General features: G+C 41.8%; 1 protein-coding gene across 1 annotated transcript in view; it reads right to left on the bottom strand.

Annotated features, from left to right (window-relative positions):
• pag1 (phosphoprotein membrane anchor with glycosphingolipid microdomains 1) overlaps window positions 1–19,204 on the bottom strand; it is a 146,326-nt gene that overhangs the window by 47,823 nt on the left and 79,299 nt on the right. Inside the window, exons 2-4 of the mRNA XM_060942725.1 lie at window positions 17,441–17,468; window positions 13,108–13,292; window positions 5,300–5,351 (exon numbers count right to left, since the gene is read on the bottom strand). Of these exons, the coding sequence (XP_060798708.1) occupies window positions 5,300–5,351; window positions 13,108–13,244 (189 nt within the window). The 5' untranslated portion in view covers window positions 13,245–13,292; window positions 17,441–17,468. The remainder of the gene's footprint in view (window positions 1–5,299; window positions 5,352–13,107; window positions 13,293–17,440; window positions 17,469–19,204) is intronic.

Genomic DNA, 19,204 nt, shown 5'->3' with positions numbered 1-19,204 from the left:
AGAGGAGGTGCAGTATTGTATGAGGAAGTCAGGAGTGGCAGAGATGTATGCAAGAGTGGTAGTGCAGGATATGTATGAGGGTAGTGTGACGGTGGTGAGGCATGCGGTAGGAGTGATGGATTGGTTCAAGGTGGAGGTGGGATTACATCAAGGATCAGCTCCGAGCCCTTTCTTGTTTGCAACCGTGATGGACCGGTTGACGGACGAGACCAAGCAGGAGTTTCCATGGACTATGATCTTCGCAAATGACATTCTGATTTGTAGTGAGAGTAGGAAGCCGGTCAAGAAGAGCCTGGAGAAGTGGAGGTATGCACCGGAGAGAAGAGGAATGAAAGTCAGTCGGAGCAAGATGGAATACGTGTGTGAATGAGAGGGATGATTGTGGAATGGTGAGGATGAAAGGAGTAAATACTTGGGGTCAACTGTTCAAAGTAACAGGGAGTGTGGAAGAGAGCGCAGACAGGGTGGAGAGAAGTGTCAGGAGTGATCTGCAACAGAAGGGTACCAGCAAGAGTGAAATGGAAGGTGTACAAGATGACAGTGAGTCCTGCCATGTTCTACGTCTTGGAGACTGTGGCACTGACAAAAAACAGGAAGTAGAGCTGGAGGCAGCAGAGTTAAAGATGCTAAGACTTGTGCTGGGAGTGATTAAGATGGACAGGATTAGGAATGAGTACTTTAGAGGGACAACCCAGGTTGGATGGTTTGGAGACAAAGCAATAGAGATGAGACAGAGTTGGTTTGGACATGTGCAGAGGAGAGATGGCGAGTATATTAGGTGAAGGATGTAGAAGATGGAGTTGCCAGGCAAGAGGAAAAGAGGAAGGCCAAAGAGGAGGTTTATGGATGTGGTGAGGGAGGACATGCAGGTGGCTGGCGTGACAGAAGAAGATGCTGAAGACAAGATGAGATGGAAATGGATGATCTGCTGTGGCGACCCCTAATGGGAGCAGCTGAAAGAAGGCGGCGGCGGAAGACAGTTGCTTTTTGGCACCACCGTGTGGTGGGTTTGTGATCTCCAGCACAATCAGTTTGATGAAGTCCCACACCCTCGGTATCCAGTCTGCTTGTCATCTAAAGACAAAGACCCCATTTTACCTGTCAGCCCATGACAGCCACTGCCGTTTAAGCGAAGATCTCTTTGGTGTTTAACCTCCCAAGCTGAATATTATTGTGTAAAGGTTGGCTTCAAGATATTCATCAAAGTTTAAAGGAGTTTCAGCTCCCTGGGTTTTGTGTGCACATGTGACAGGGTATGATTACACAGAGATTACGTCAGATTCTTGCCAAAGGACTTACCGCTTCCCTACATGCTCGATTCACATTATAGCGACATGGCCATTTATGCATCTTTCGCTTCTTACAGCATAAATAAACAAGCCAAGTTTAACCATTTTATTGTATAATTAACCAAAATGGATAGCAAGGTGGCTGACATTAACTAAATTATATTACTACATCATTTAAATTAGTGTCCAACGTTGCCAATTAGCTAACATTAGGTAGACAATACTAATGTGTAGTTAAAATCAGTCTCCAAGACTTAAGTAGCCCGCTTCCATGAGCTCAGCTGTAATGTGAAGTCGAAATTACCCAGGGACTCCCTCAGCACAAATTTAATTTTATGAACATAATCCAACTATTCAAATTAGGCATATCAGACGCTCACTGGCCATGCTGTGAAAATTGTGCATGCAGACGCTCATTTAAGTTTCCAAATCTATCACTGCTTAACTCGAATATTTTCTATCGTGAATACAGTCATTAAAAAGCTTATCTCTGCTTTCCAAAGAGATTTATCTCATTAAGATCTGTTCAGGACTTTGGGAATAACAGCAGGTTGAAATTGGTACAACAGAGCGAAAACTCTGCTCGCGTGACGTCGGGAAACCGCCAGTGATTTTTGAGTCACGGGAAAGCAGTCAAGCTCTCTCTCTTCTGATTGATTTCCAACTGGATTACTCGTGAATATCAATCAGATATTCACGAGTAAATGTGTGAATGTGAGTGTGAATGGTTGTTTGTGTCTATGTGTCAGCCCTGTGATGGCCTGGCGACTTGTCCAGGGTGTACCCCGCCTCTCGCCCATAGTCAGCTGGGATAGGCTCCAGCTTGCCTGCGACCCTGCACAGGATAAGTGGCTACAGATAATGGAAGGATGGATTGATTTCTCTTTGTGATGTATAAATGAGAGTTAAGGTCAGCTTTATATTGCACAAATAAAGCCATTTGGTGAAACTTTGTAGAAGAGAGAGTGTACCAATTTAACGGTTTACCTAACTAGCATAATTAATACTAATTTGCATAATTTGTTTTGAATAATTTTTTAAACTTTATATTCAGTATACAACCATCTATGTGCCTGCCAATTTCCATGTAAATATCCTAAAAAAAAAAAAAAAAAACTAATTAAGAAAAAACATTTTCTCATTCGTTAATGAGGTCCATTTTGGACCATGTTATCCGAATACATATTACAGCAGTTTTCTAAAAATTAAGCCATTTTTTCAATCTTTGATTTGTAATATCTCAAGAACGAATAAACATTTTAATTCTATAAAAAGTATGTTCTGCATTCAATTCTGAATTCAATGAGAGCAGTTTCAAGCAATTTGGATTGAATTTTCACCTGATATGCCTATTCAAACATTATACAAAAATGAACAGTAATAATCTGGTTATTTACTTCCAGTGAAAGAACACATTTGGTTTAAGCGGACGTTCTTTATAGGCCAGATTAGTTCAAGCGATCAATCAAATCAACTATAAGAATTCATATATTTAACAGTTATTCTGGGCGGCACGGTGGTGTAGTGGTTAGCGCTGTCGCCTCACAGCAAGAAGGTCCGGGTTCGAGCCCCGTGGCCGGCGAGGGCCTTTCTGTGTGGAGTTTGCATGTTCTCCCCGTGTCCGCGTGGGTTTCCTCCGGGTGCTCCGGTTTCCCCCACAGTCCAAAGACATGCAGGTTAGGTTAACTGGTGACTCTAAATTGACCGTAGGTGTGAATGTGAGTGTGAATGGTTGTCTGTGTCTATGTGTCAGCCCTGTGATGACCTGGCGACTTGTCCAGGGTGTACCCCGCCTTTCGCCCGTAGTCAGCTGGGATAGGCTCCAGCTTGCCTGCGACCCTGTAGAAGGATAAAGCGGCTAGAGATAATGAGATGAGAATGAACAGTTATTCCACTCAATCTCATCGTACATGAGCTGATAGTCAATGAGGCACGTAGCACCAAGTTGGCTAAAAGCCATGTACGATGAGATTGAGTGGAATAACTGTTTTATTCTATCCACAGTGACTGTATTTTGGGAAAACTGAGCATTTTTATTTTTTGCAAGTCAATAAATAAAAATTTTACACAAACTGTCCGACAAAATCATTTATGCTTAGAATGTAAACAAACAATCTGGCGAAATGACAGTAGCAATTTGTGAAAAATGCAAAAATAATTCTTGGGGGGGGGGGGGGGGGAGGATACGTTCTTACCATCAAATACTTTTATTTCATATTTTGTTGCTTTTTTGTATTTTTTAGGGTTTTGTTTTCGAGTAGAGTTTTTAGTTTGTCCTCGGTTGGTTCAGCAACACGATCCACCATTTTGTTTTTTTTCTACTCACGGTATATGAGCTGATAGCCTAGTAGTACAGTAATCAGAGTGCGTGATTGCTCATATCCAGTGAATGTGGATAGAATAACAAAAAAGATATTCTTAACTCCATACATTTTAAATTCTGTTGAAATATTAATGACCTCTTTTGAGTGACCGATTTGGCAGATATAAGCTGATGTTCCACTGATTTGCCTGCCTTTTCTAGATGTTGCACAATCCTGGGGCAGTGTGTTCACAGCCCCTTTTAGATCCAGAGTTACTATTGCACCTAGTGTTTAAAAATGAGAACTGTAATATGTGCTTGTAGAGGTCCAGGAATCTAATTTTTTAAAAATACTCCGTGGCTGCCAACATCATCTTTTATAACAAATGCTTTTAAAATTAAATGTAATACATTTCCACAAGGGGCGGCATGGTGGTGTAGTGGTTAGCGCTGTCGCCTCATAGCAAGAAGGTCTGGGTTCGAGCCCCGTGGCCGGCGAGGGCCTTTCTGTGCGGAGTTTGCATGTTCTCCCCGTGTCCGCGTGGGTTTCCTCCGGGTGCTCCAGTTTCCCCCACAGTCCAAAGACATGCAGGTTAGGTTAACTGGTGACTCTAAATTGAGCGTAGGTGTGAATGTGAGTGTGAATGGTTGTCTGTGTCTATGTGTCAGCCCTGTGATGACTTGGTGACTTGTCCAGGGTGTACCCTGCCTTTCGCCCGTAGTCAGCTGGGATAGGCTCCAGCTTGCCAGCGACCCTGTACAGGATAAGTGGCTACAGATAATCGATGGATGGCTATAAAAAAAAAAAAAAAAAGTTATATGAACAAATCTAAGCTTGTGTAACAAAATATTTTCCATATTTACATAAAAGAAGAAAATCAAAATCATGCAAACCAAGTATTGGGAACTGGCTAAACAGCACAATAACAATCAGTACATGATTTAAAAGGTGAAGTTTGTTCCTGAAAGATGCAGGTAAACGTGCTTTTTCTATTTTTAAACAAGGAACATTTTAAGCAAGAAAATCAAGATCCACGTGCACAGACTGGACATACGGCAATCCAGGCAGTGAGCCATGAAGACAAGTTGGCAACTGTATTGAGGCATGGCTACTAGCAACAATGAAAGCTTAATACTTTCCCACAGTGTGTGTGTGTGTGTGTGTGTGTGTGTGTGTGTATCTCTGCTGTGCACGTGTACATCTCTGCATACCCTTCAGTTTCAATATGCAAGTGCATTCATCACATGACGAGTCAAATGAGATTTTCATAGATGCTCCCTGCTTCTAAACAACGCTGAACTCCTGACCTTTTGTCTCACATGATAATTTCCCAGCCTCCATGCAGAGGGCACATGCACAGAAAGGCTCCCCATGTCCCCAGGCGAGACAAAGCAACGAGTCTGCCTGCTTCGTGTTTTCCTCCCACTAAGCGGGAGCTCCACAAAGCCCCTTCAGTGTGCCATGTTCTGCTCTGTTCCTCAAACTACAAAATAAACCAAACACCATCTTCTAGCACCACACATCAGCACTTTCCAAAACAACTCTGAATCAGCAAAAACAGCTCTCTGTGAGAGCTGTTTAAAAAAAAAAAAGCCTGAAAAAATGATTAAAAGATGCTGTGGGGTTCTGCTTTGACTCTCAGTCATGCATAGAGAATGATCCGAAATGCAGAAAATCCTTCAGATGAAAAGCATCCCACTAACATACCCCATTCATCAGGTTCTCATGGTCTCCAGGGAGCCGGGCTGCTTTCTTCTGCCTGGGGAGGAAAAAAAAAAAAAAAGAGGGGAAAAAAAAATTGAGAGAAACTTCATGTTTGAAGTTATGAAGTGCTGGTACATGTGCGGGATAATTAAGTGGATCCATCATTCTCAAGACATTTTACACAGAAATGTATACCAACTTGCCAGTGCATTATTAATTAAATTGGCTGCAGCAGTAGTTTGCAAGAAAACAGGTTAAGATGATAATTATATTAAACCAACTTTAATGTACATATGAATTCTACCAGGGTAGTTCGTATACAGTGGTGCTTGAAAGTTTGTGAACCCTTTAGAATGTTCGATATTTCTGCATAAATATGACCTAAAACATCATCAGATTTTTACACAAGTCCTAAAAGTAGATAAAGAGAACCCAGTTAAACAAATGAGACAAAAATATTATACTTGGTCATTTATTTATTGAAGGAAATGATTCAAAATTACACATCTGTGAGTGGCAAAAGTATGTGAACCTCTAGGATTAGCAGTTAATTTGAAGGTGAAATTAGAGTCAGGTGTTTTCAATCAATGGGCTGACAATCAGGTGTGAGTGGGCACTCTGTTTTATTTAAAGAACAGGGATCTATCAAAGTCTGATCTTCACAACACATGTTTGTGGAAGTGTATCATGGCACGAACAAAGGAGATTTCTGAGGACCTCAGAAAAGCGTTGTTGATGCTCATCAGGCTGGAAAAGGTTACAAAACCATCTCTAAAGAGTTTGGACTCCACCAATCCACAGTCAGACAGATTGTGTACAAATGGAGGAAATTCAAGACCATTGTTACCCTCCCCAGGAGTGGTCGACCAACAAAGATCACTCCAAGAGCAAGGTGTGTAATAGTCAGCGAGGTCACAAAGGACCCCAGGGTAACTTCTAAGCAACTGAAGGCCTCTCTCACATTGGCTAATGTAAATGTTCATGAGTCCACCATCAGGAGAACACTGAACAACAATGGTGTGCATGGCAGGGTTGCAAGGAGAACACCACTGCTCTCCAAAAAGAACATTGCTGCTCATCTGCAGTTTGCTAAAGATCACGTGGACAAGCCAGAAGGCTATTGGAAAAATGTTTTGTGGACGGATGAGACCAAAATAGAACTTTTTGGTTTAAATGAGAAGCGTTATGTTTGGAGAAAGGAAAACACTGCATTCCAGCATAAGAACCTTATCCCATCTGTGAAACATGGTGGTGGTAGTAGTATCATGGTTTGGGACGGTTTTGCTGCATCTGGGCCAGGACGGCTTGCCATCATTTGCCCCTTTTCCACCAAAGCATTTCCAGGGCTGGTTCGGGGCCAGTGCTTAGTTTGGAACCGGGTTTTCTGTTTCCACTGACAAAGAACTGGCTCTGGGGCCAGAAAAAACGGTTCCAGGCTAGCACCAACTCTCTGCTGGGCCAGAGGAAAGAACCGCTTATGTCAGCGGGGGGGGCGGAGTTGTTAAGACCAACAACAATAACAAGACCGCGAAAGATCGCCATTTTTAAGCGACGAGAAGCAGCAGCTGTACAAACGCGAAGTCATCCAATATTATTATTGTTGTTGTTGTTGCTGCTGCTTCTTCCGTGTTGTTTTTGCTTCGATATTCGCGCTAAGGTTTATGTAAACGTAGCGCCGTAACTGATGTATTGAGGTATTTCACTCACGTGACCAAGTCATGTGATGCTGCCATTTTGGACGGCACGGCTCGAATCGGTTTGAATGCGAGGAAGGCGACAAACGAAAAACATAAAAGAAAAAGGAGCGAGATGCAGAAAACACCTTCACTATCCAGCGATGTAGGGCATTTACAGGGCGAGCAGAGGGAGAGGTATTTGCAAAAATTGAGGTTAGCAGGCTTAGAGAACGACGTTTACCTGCTTCCACCAGGATTGTTCACTGACGTACGGAAGTACACGAAGCCCTCGTCTTTACCTGACTTCGGCCCACATGATCTGTATACCTATGTCGTTAAAAACCCATCGCCATACACAGGTATTGATCTGAAAGCGTATAAGAGTTTGGATACCTACAAATATTTTGTGTCAGGCTGGGTAACATGCCTACATCAGCGGGTCGTCCCTGGAGCCGGTGGTCGCCATCTTATTACAGCTAAGGTTTGTTCACATTTTCATTTACTTTCGGTCCTCAGGATAAACAAAATGTTATTAAATGTCATTGAAATAACTTCTTAGTCTGTTGAGACATGGCCCGTTATAAATTTGCTGTTACCAGGCAATGACTAAGAACTGTATTATTAGGGTCGGTGTAGATGTAGCAGTGTATTAGCAACTAGCTGTTAGCACTAGCTAATGTCAACAACATCATAGCTGGTATGTTACTGTAGCAATGTTTACGTTCAGTCATTTGGATGACTGTTAAAACCTTTCAGTCTCAAGTTTTTCCTTTACTGGATTTACTAGTTTACTGAGCTAGCGCGCTCGGGCAAGCTGGGAGCTAGCGCGCTAGCCTGCCGGCCGGCCGGCGCACACGCTAGCTCAGTAAACTAGTAAATGATTTCTGACCTAAATAGTATTAATGTATACACATTTGAAATTTCACCTTAAAGTTCAACATGCAAGTTAAACTGTTTTGTTATAGATTACTGAGGTATAAGATAGATTGAAAATCTACGGGGATTCCTTAATTACCTATGATCAAGTAGTGTTGTCACAAAAATGTGCATGAAAATATGACCAGTGGTTTGCTCCATCTTACGCAATCCAATGAAGAGAATCGATCATCATGACCTCCTGTTGATCACAAAGGGATCTGAACCTAAGAACTGCCACCTTAAAATAAGTTGCTGTATTACTATAACTGTAATGATTTAGAATGTTTTGGATGCAATTGCCATAATATATGTAGAACTAAGATGCACTGAAAAGAAAAGTAAGGCAATTGCATATTATAAAGTTTAAATTTTGACACTTTATTAAATGGACTAGATTAAGATTAAAACATATATTTAAAGGAAAAGAAAACTTAATTTCTACAGTTGAAGTTTGCAGAAAGATTATGTACTTTTAAACACATTTCATGAAGGGAATTTGTTTATAAGTGTCAAATGTAGCATAATTGCGAATAATAATGATAAGCATATTTGGCAGTGTGAGGTCACTGTGAGCCTTTAACGAAAGAATAATCCGAGCCTTCTTTTGTTAAATGGATCCCAGTGACATCACACTGCCAAAAATGCTTATGATGATTATTTGAAATTATGCTGTATTTGACACATTTGGACAACTTCACTTCGTGAGTGTGTTTATAAGTACATAATCTTTCTGCAAACCCAAACGAATGAATTAAGTTTTCTACTCCTTTAAAGCAGATTAATTCTCCTTGGCTTTTGCTTGGCCCAATGCTGGGCAGCCCTCTCATAGTCCATCTCGCTGTCATCCATGCTGACGTGGATTAATTTGTCCAGCGAGTCTTCTCCTAGCTTATTAAAATCAGTCGGCTTTGTCCGTCTGGTGGGGGACAACATCGGCAGCCAATGAGCTCGCTTATAATGAATCGGAAACTTCCGGGATGTCTGACGTTTTCTTTCGATGTTTTTATTGGATGGTTTGAACACGTGATCTTGACGTAGCCAACAGATTAGTTTGTTTACATCATACCACACGGACATATTACTTTGACAGAATCAACACAAACATTGGAAAAAAAGACCGCTTGTTTAACACAAATATCGATCAATATGTAAATGGATCTGTTATTTGCTCTCCTATGTATCTAGTTACTTGTGGGTAGGAAATTTAACGTATCGGTATAAATCTAAGCGTATCGGATTTTAACTAAAGCGACTAAGCGTATCGGCAGGCAGAGCAAGCAGATCGGGCCCGATATGCTAAAACGCTTTGGGGAAAACCACGTGCGCTGCTTTGAAAATGTAAATTTAACAGCTTCATGAAAGTGCACTGATGGTTACCATGGAAACCCCATGTCTCCTGCACTGTGTTCCTCCCCCGAGTCACGCGCTCATTCGGTTTTGTGTTCTTGGTCTCCGAGCCACGCGGGCGAAACAGACACAGAAGACAAAATCAGCATTAAACATCAACAACAATGCACTTTTTACGGAGACGCTTTAATGTTATTCTTTATTTTTTTTTATCCAGTTGAATATTTAGCGTACAAATGTATTTCAGCTCTTAAAAATGACCGAGGTCCGGACCACGAGGGCCTCAGAGCTGGCTACGGCCATGGAGATGAACAAGATGCTAATAGGAAGATAAGCCAGTTCAATGACAAATGGAAGTTTGGGTGAGATTGGCTAGTTCATAGCAAAACCGAAAATACCCTGTACTGTGAAGACTGTAGAAAGTCTGGCAAAGACGGGCACCAGTAATTTTAAACTCGAAACTATAAAAGGACCATGAAAAGTCAAATGCACACATCGGTAGTATAACATCAAAACAGGCGAAGACGGCTGGTTCACTACAGAACAGCATTGCTTTCAAGTCCCTGGCTGTCATGAAGTCGGCTGAGCTGGAGAAGATGGAGCTGCTGTTTAGAAACGTTCACGCGATTGTAAAGAAGTTGATCTCACCCCAGCTATCAACTTATGGCATGCTGGAAGCTTCAGGTCACGAAGACCATTTTTCATGGACCATTCAGACTCATCTGATGATGAATGTAATGAGGACATTTCATGTCTCTCTCTACACATGTTCACACACACACACACACACACACACACACACACACACACACACACACTATTAATAGATAATACATAATATACATAATAATACTTGATAATACACAATACTTGCATATCAAAACAAATGTTTTTCAATGATAAATGTTTTGAATTGGACTTTTAATATTAGAATCAGTTCAGTTGTACCGAATGTTATTTTTCATATTATACGATATTTCATATTGTAAGGGGCTTGAATTTGAGTTCAATAAACAGAATACTCTGTTTATATTTTTGTCTGAATTGGTTGCATGTTTTCATATAGGGAGCTACCTTAACAGCACTGAATACTTGAGTGCCACTGTAGAGATTCATTATACACTGCTATTCATAATTAAATCTAGGTCTTCCGAACTTTAACATCTCATATCATCTCTAGCCGCTTTATCCTGTTCTACAGGGTCGCAGGCAAGCTGGAGCCTATCCCAGCTGACTACGGGCGAAAGGCGGGGTACACCCTGGACAAGTCGCCAGGTCATCACAGGGCTGACACATAGACACAGACAACCATTCACACTCACACTCACACCTACGGTCAATTTAGAGTCACCAGTTAACCTAACCTGCATGTCTTTGGACTGTGGGGGAAACCGGAGCACCCGGAGGAAACCCACGCGGACACGGGGAGAACATGCAAACTCCGCACAGAAAGGCCCTCGCCGGCCATGGGGCTCGAACCCGGACCTTCTTGCTGTGTTCACAAACTTTCAAGCACTACTGTAAATGGGCGAGCAGGGCGAAGTCTAATGTCTCAAACATTAAAAGGCAGTGACAAGAGTTTAAGTTTTGGCATCCACATCAGATTATTATGATTAGTTTGGATTTTTGTGGAAGTAAGCATAAATAGTCAAAAAACAAATACACCAACTTTAATGCTCAGTGGCAGCTTGGCAGTGGTGGGATATCAACTCATAACCTTCTGATTACGCTTAAACTTTGTCACTACCTTTTAATGTTTGAGACATTGGACTTAGCCCTGCTCGCCCATTTATGAATTCTACCAGGGCGGTTGGTATATGTACATTAAAGTTGATTTAATATAATTATCATTTTTTTAACCGGAACCTGTTTTCTTGCAAACTACTGCTGCAGTCAATCTAATTAATAATGCACTGGCAAGTTGGTATACATTTCTGTGTAAAATGTCTTGAGAATGATGGATCCACTTAATTATCCCCTCACAGAATGGCATGAAGAAGCAGGCTGGAGTTGGTTTGGTTACCCCAAGGTTTGGTTACCATTTCAGGTGAGATTTTTTTAAGCCCACTTCATTGACACATCATCAGCAATGACTGAGCGAGAAGTTACATTTGAAATAGCACAGGGCAGTGGCAGCTCAACTGTTAAGCCTAATCAGAAGGTCAGGAGTTCAAATCCTCCCACCACCTAGCTGCCACTGAGCAAGACCCTTAAAGGGCTGATGACACGAACATGACTCTATGCAATTTCTTAAATAAACTATACAACATGGCAAACCTGTTAGATTTCTGTTATAATTACGTGAAAAGAAGCTGTTGTTACGCAAATATCCAACTTTTAATTGCACAGCGCAAGAAAACTGGGTCCGTGGCTCGCGGCCATGTTGTGACGTCAGCGGGAGAACACGCTGCGGTTCACTGGCTGTTCTACTCTGGTTCTACTCAATGGAAATGGCGCATGAAAACACCGGTGAACTCTTTAGTGCTAGCTCTTCCTCTTCTGGGAGTCTAGAATTGTGCTGATCTCTTCTGAATAGAATCTATGATAGTCTACCCTCTTTACCCTTTGCCTCTCGTTGCTAGGCGGCAGTTACATGAAAGCCGCAAGCTTTCACAAGCAAATACATGACTGATATCACGCCGACTTTATGATTACATTTATGATTATCATGTAGAATCTATAGCTCTACGTACCTTCATCTTATGTCATTTCACAACACATGTTCTGACAGGAGGACTGTCTTTGGATCCGGCATAGCTACGAGTAGACCCCCTCTGGAATACTGGCAGTGTTGCCAGATTGGGAGGAATCCCACCCAGTTGGGTGGTTTCAAGTGCATTTTGGTGGGTTTTGAACATATTTTGGGCTGGAAAACTTCAGCAGTATCTGGCAACAGATACTGCTGACGTTTTCCAGCCCAAAATATGTTCAAAACCCACCAAAATGCACTTGGAACCGCTCAACTGGGCGGGAAACCTCCCAATCTGGCAACACTGTGTAGGCACTGCTGATGGTAGCAGCACACGTTTGTGCTGAACTGAACACCCAAGAGATTCTTTTAAGCTGGGAAGGGTGTCAAAACAATCCAAATCGAAGTGTTCAGAGCACAGGACGGATGTTGGTGAGGGCTCCCACTTGTCACGAGTGTGCCTGACTTGCTTCACCCACTTCGCATGCAGCTCGGGATCTCTGGGAAACTTGAATAAACTTGTAGGTTTTGGAGCAAAAGCCGGCAACACAACGCGAAGGCATAATAACTAATATTATATATATATATATATATATATATATATATATATATATATATATATATATATAAAATGTATAATAATAATACTAATAATGACAAACTGAACACCTGTCGCATCAACAACAAACTGGTAAGTTAGGAGGAAGGTTCTTTCGCTGACGTCATATAGCTCCTCCTCCTCTTTCGTCTCCTGGGTGCTGCAGCCCTGTCAAATTTGCCCAAATAGCCGCGTTTTTTATCATAACTTGTAAAATAGGCGCCTTCGTGAATTAATATATGGATCATCGGGAATTACTTTTTATGTTATAAAACATCGCCAAAGATGTCAAAAACGTGTCATCAGCACTTTAACCCTCAGTTGTATAAATGAGATAAACATAAGTTGCTCTGGATAAAGGTGTCTGTCAAATGTAAATCTAAACATACAGTTGCTGGAGTGGTGAACGTGAATGAGGGGAATTATTTACTCCATTTTTTTTTTTTAAGTAGATTGACCAACACCCTCCCATCTTGTCTTGTGACCAGCCGATGAATGCTACAACATACTTGCAATATTTAACATGCCGACCCTAGGAGAAGCTGTGAGGGTGTGATGATGATCATGATAATGAGGCACTCACCCTTGACAGCCGGCACACAGTACCAGCAGCACAGCGAGCAGCAAGAAGGCCGAGAATGCCGTTAGCGTGCTCAATACAGCCAGCTCACCACTGATCTCCGATCCTGAAGCCCACAGAGCGCTCAACGCAGGAGCCATTACACATCACACCGAGCAGCCGCCTACATCGGCCACACTCTGCAGGAGCTAAAGACACAGAGAGAAAGAGAAAGAGAGAAATAGTGATGTGTCAACAAGTCAACATCAACCATGTCAGCATGGGACTTCTATATTTAAGCAGCCACAAGCAATAGCACAAATAAAAGCCATTTCCTGCGTGAAATGCTACGCTATTCACGCTCCCTTCCAGTAAGACAGCTATTTAAAACAAAACAGAGCAATGCCGAACATCAAAACAAACAGATAAACATGTTGAAGTAAACTCTACTTTTGTACCATGTTTCCTTTCCTGTGCGAATTTTAAATAATGTCGAATTAAACATCATTGAGGCGGCACGGTGGTGTAGTGGTTAGCGCTGTCGCCTCACAGCAAGAAGGTTCTGGGTTCGAGCCCAGTAGCCGACAGGGACCTTTCTGTGTGGAGTTTGCATGTTCTCCCCGTGTCCGCGTGGGTTTCCTCCGGGTGCTCCGGTTTCCCCCACAGTCCAAAGACATGCAGGTTAGGTTAACTGGTGACTCTAAATTGACCGTAGGTGTGAATGTGAGTGTGAATGGTTGTCTGTGTCTATGTGTCAGCCCTGTGATGACCTGGCGACTTGTCCAGGGTGTACCCCGCCTTTCGCCCGTAGTCAGCTGGGATAGGCTCCAGCTTGCCTGCGACCCTGCACAGGATAACCGGTCACGGATAATGGATGGATGGATAAACATCACTGAACTCAAGGCTGAACAATTAATCATATTTGAATCGTTATCATGATTTTGGCTTCTGCAAGTAATTAAACTTGGTCACCTCTGATTTTGGAGAGCTTAGCTAAGGTTAACTGGTTAAAATTTGACTTTAGCCTTTATTCATGTTAACATTAATAATATTTTGAGGATCATACTTATAGGTTTAACTGAATTACTGTGGTAATGAATTTAGAATTGATTTTTTAAAATATATTTTACCATGCTCAATATTAACACTGTATGAATGTGTGGCAGAAGCTGTTTTATAATGATTCAAAAAATTTTGTAAAAATATAGGCTTACAGGTACAGTAAGTGCAAAAGTTTGCATCCCCCATGGATTCTGGGTAACAACAGGACAATTTATCACTATTTAACAAATATAATAAAAGGAAAATCAAGGAGGTCACAATGAACTGTCTTTGTGTCTTGTTGGGGAAGCCATGGCCTAATGGTTACAGAAGCAGCTTTGGGACCAAAAGTCGTTGGTTCGATTCCCTAGACCAGCACGAATGGCTGAAGTGACCTTGAGCAAGGCACCTAACTCCTCAGGCTGCTCTAGGTTTGTTGTACGTCGCTCTGGATAAAAGTGTCTGCTAAATGCCTGTAATGTAACGTAACAGTACAATACTCATCTCATTATCTCTAGCCGCTTTATCCTGTTCTACAGGGTCGCAGGCAAGCTGGAGCCTATCCCAGCTGACTACGGGCGAAAGGCGGGGTACACCCTGGACAAGTCGCCAGGTCATCACAGGGCCAGTACAATACTTAGTTACCAAAAAATTATTTGAATTGGTATAAAAGAAAGAATTCTGGCATTTCATCCTCATTAGTTACTATTATGCTGTGCAATAACATTCACTACTGAGTGCAATATTTCTATATTGGTTGCCAGTATTTTATTAGTCAGGGATGAGAGTTTTCCACTTTTCGGCGGATTTCCGTTTTTTCTGAGTAAAAAAAGAAAAAAAAATATTCAACTTTTTTATATTATGCCAAATCCATTGAGAATTTTTTTTTTCATTTTTTGGGGGTGGGGGGTATGTTCCTTCGTGATACTCAAACGTAATTCATTCCTACGACGATGATACATGTTTACATTTTTGCCATCTTTAGTCTCGCTAAGTCTTGTGGTAGAATACGTGTTATCTGCAATGTAATTGGCCAAAACATCGATGGCGAGAGCATGATAGCCAATCATAACAGTTCTTACAAAAGTACCCGCATCCGTTCTATTTTATCGAAACTTGCAACTTGCACATGTTCATCGTCGCTGCTCTTCAAAAATACATTTCTCTTTCATCTATCATTTTATCTATCATGTATATGATAGTCAGTAAATCTGAATTAATGCTGACAGTTTTGAAAACTTAAATATTTCAAAAGACTTTCTGAAGAAATCATGTGCAACTAATGAGGACATAGGGAGAAAAGGTCAGTCACCCTAAGAAATTTTATTTAATATATGAACATTTTGATAATTAATAGAACTTACATTTGATGTGAATTTAGTTTGTCATTTTTGCTGATCATGAATACCCTACCCTTGAATGTAGAATGTGATTTTATTTTGAATTCAAACAATACTCCTATTGATTTGAAACATTTTCATGTAAATATATAAAAAAGACAACAGATATTTTTAATCTACTACAGCTCAGATTGCAGGAAAAGTGGTTTGTAAGGTCTTATTTTTCAAAATTTTCCTGGGGGGGTATCCCTCCCAGACACCCCCCCCCCCCCGTTGCCTTTGGCACCCTCACATACCTTTATCTTGTTTTCTGCTTTTTTGATGACCACCCACTCTCATCCCTGATTAGTACAATATTGTTACTTCAGGTGAAGTACTACTCTTATTTAAGTTCCTTTCTTATTTTGTTGTGTACATTACATACATGGCCTGTGTTTTTACTTTTTCTTTTTTTTTTTTTGTTACTGTCTATTCCTGACTATCTGTGAGCTGCTGGAACATGTAAATTTCCCACCGAGGGATGAATAAAGTTTGTTATCTTATTAAAGCATCTGTCATTAAGGCACAGGGTGTGCAGATGGGTTATTATTATTATTATTCTTAATGAAATCTGCAAATAGGCGGCACGGTGGTGTAGTGGTTAGCGCTGTCGCCTCACAGCAAGAAGGTCCGGGTTCGAGCCCCGTGGCCGGCGAAGGCCTTTCTGTGTGGAGTTTGCATGTTCTCCCCGTGTCCGCGTGGGTTTCCTCCGGGTGCTCCGGTTTCCCCCACAGTCCAAAGACATGCAGGTTAGGTTAACTGGTGACTCTAAATTGACCGTAGGTGTGAATGTGAGTGTGAATGGTTGTCTGTGTCTGTGTGTCAGCCCTGTGATGACCTGGCGACTTGTCCAGGGTGTACCCCGCCTTTCCGCCCGTAGTCAGCTGGGATAGGCTCCAGCTTGCCTGCGACCCTGTAGAACAGGATAAAGCGGCTAGAGATAATGAGATGAGAAATCTGCAAATAAATTTTTGTTGGTTGAAAAATTTTTACTTTCAAAAAGGTATGCAAACAGTTGCACTCATAACTAATGGATAATTTGAAACAAAAATTGTGTCATCTCAGAATAGTAAAAATATTCAAATAAATAAGACTAGAAATAAAGTCACGTTGTTAGCCAATTTGAACAGCATGACAATTGTATATTGCAGTGTCAATTTCCTCCAGAAGGGGGCGCACAAACAACTCCAAATATGCAGTCCCATACATATTCTATTCCTCATGCACAGACCGCAGTCTGACAATCTGTGTAAACAAACTATTGCCGAGTGTTTCAGTAAGTAAGACCGGCACTGATCTGACAGCGATCCCGAGGCTTAGGCTGGATTCGGCAGTGCTCTTGTGTGGAGTTATTTTTAGGCAGGGAGGGAAACAGACTGCACCCCACCTCCACAAACTGAATGCGCAGATAACAATCAGATGGCTGGCATCTCGGAGAGTGGCATAGAGCCCGACTCTTTTGTGTCTGAGGAGTCCCTCAGAGGGGAGAGTCTTTCCTCTTCACTCATTCGCACTTACTCAGACTCCGTCTCAGAATAGAAAGCTTCGGGCTGACAAAGTCCTGGCACCTCACAGTCGGCAACCTTATTTGGATATATTTTGCTGCTCTGTTCTTAAATAGAAAGTGTGTGTCCTGTGGGGAAAAAGCCTATTGTAAGACTAACTGAAGGGCAGTGTGGTCAGATTAAAGGATTAGGAGGGTCCTGATGTGTCCAGTTATAAGTTCCTAGAATATGAGCCAAGCCCTACCGACTGTCATGTTTAGGCAAATTAACCCAGTGATAAACAGCAAGTCTGTTTCAAAACAACTTTGCCCTAAAATGCCTGTTTACAGTGAAGAAATGGCATCAAAATATGCCAATACATCTACAACAGTATGAATTACAGTATACTATGCAGTTTCCTGAAAATGCAATGGGAAATAAATGCCATCCTACCTGGACACTTGGAACTGGCCGTCCCTGCCTGCAATGGAACAGATAAGAAAGAGATTAGAGGCTGAGAGCACACAGAAACAGAACGCGAGTCGTATGTCTGCCCTGGGAGACACACGCTGATGGATGCTGTGATATGATATACACTATGACATCATGCACCATCATATATTTCATGTTATTCTATCCACATTCACTGGATATGAGCAGTCATGTGCTCTGATTGGCTACGCTACTGCTAAGCTATCAGCTCATATACCGTGAGCAGAGAAAAACAAAATGGCGGAGCATTTTGCTGAACCAACCGAGGATGAAATAAAAACTACTCGAAAACAAAGAAATACAAAAAAAAAGCAACAAAATATGGAATAAAAGTATTTGATGGTAAGAACGCATCTTTTTTTATTTTTCAAGATTTGTTATAGCGTTTTTCCACAAATTGCGACCGTCATTACGGCATTTTTTTTTTCACATCTCATCTCATTATCTCTAGCCGCTTTATCCTGTTCTACAGGGTCGCAGGCAAGCTGGAGCCTATCCCAGCTGACTACGGGCGAAAGGCGGGGTACACCCTGGACAAGTCGCCAGGTCATCACAGGGCTGACACATAGACACAGACAACCATTCACACTCACATTCACACCTACGGTCAATTTAGAGTCACCAGTTAACCTAACCTGCATGTCTTTGGACTGTGGGGGAAACCGGAGCACCCGGAGGAAACACACGCGGACACGGGGAGAACATGCAAACTCCGCACGGAAAGGCCCTCGCCGGCCGCTGGGCTCGAACCCGGACCTTCTTGCTGTGAGGCGACAGCGCTAACCACTACACCACCGTGCCGCCCTGTATAAAGTTTTTATTTATCAAATTTGCAAAAAATAAAAATGTTTTGTTTCTCAAAATCCAGTGAATATGGATAGAATAAAACAGTTATTCCACTCAATCTCATCTTAACAGCTGCTGGTTTGTTTATACTGCTTATTTCATGTTTACCTGCTATACCTCAAGTGCCCTTGACTGTTTGTTTATTTGAATATGAAAATATATATAATGTGTGTGTATGAGTGTTTAGTCTACGTCTAGTTCATATCTAGAGTGTTTATACTGTTTATATTGTTTGAGTGTTTAGTCTATGTCTAGTTCCTATCTAGTGTTTATACTGTTTATATTGTTTGTTTTTTTCAATTATTCTATTTTTATTTTTATTTATTGCATTGCCTGTTTGCACCGTGGGTCAGAGAGGACTGAAATTTCATCTGTGCTGTATGTCGAGCATGTATAGCATATTTGACAATAAAGTTGACTTGACTTGAATCTCGTCATACGTGGCTTATAGCCAACTTGACGCTACGTGCCTCCTCGGCTATCAACTCGTGTACGACTCGATTTTGTGGAATAACTGTTAAATAGATCGAGGTCTCTGTGCAGAGTAAAACATTTCCTTTCAAGAACAGATGTCTGAAGTGTGGTATGGAGTAAAAATCTATGGTAGTGGTACATTATGGACAAAAACTGCCAATACAGTAGTCCACAACAAGTTGAGATATTGGCTATTCATCAGAATCGGCAGCACAGGCGCTTCACAGATCCAGGGTTTGATGCTGAAAAGTGTCCCATTTCTGGCTTTACTCCCACAGTCCAAAAACATGCTGGGAGGTAGACTGGCTACTCTATCTTGCCCCTAGGTGTGAATGAATGAGTGTGCGAGTGTGTGGGGCTCCGTCATGAACGAGCCGCTCATTCACGGTGTGTTCCTGCACTTCA

Source organism: Neoarius graeffei, chromosome 16, assembly GCF_027579695.1.
Source record: "Neoarius graeffei isolate fNeoGra1 chromosome 16, fNeoGra1.pri, whole genome shotgun sequence".
Taxonomy (NCBI): Eukaryota; Metazoa; Chordata; class Actinopteri; order Siluriformes; family Ariidae; genus Neoarius; species Neoarius graeffei.
The sequence above is the reverse complement of the archived record's forward strand: the minus strand, read 5'-3'. Positions and strand labels throughout refer to the sequence as shown.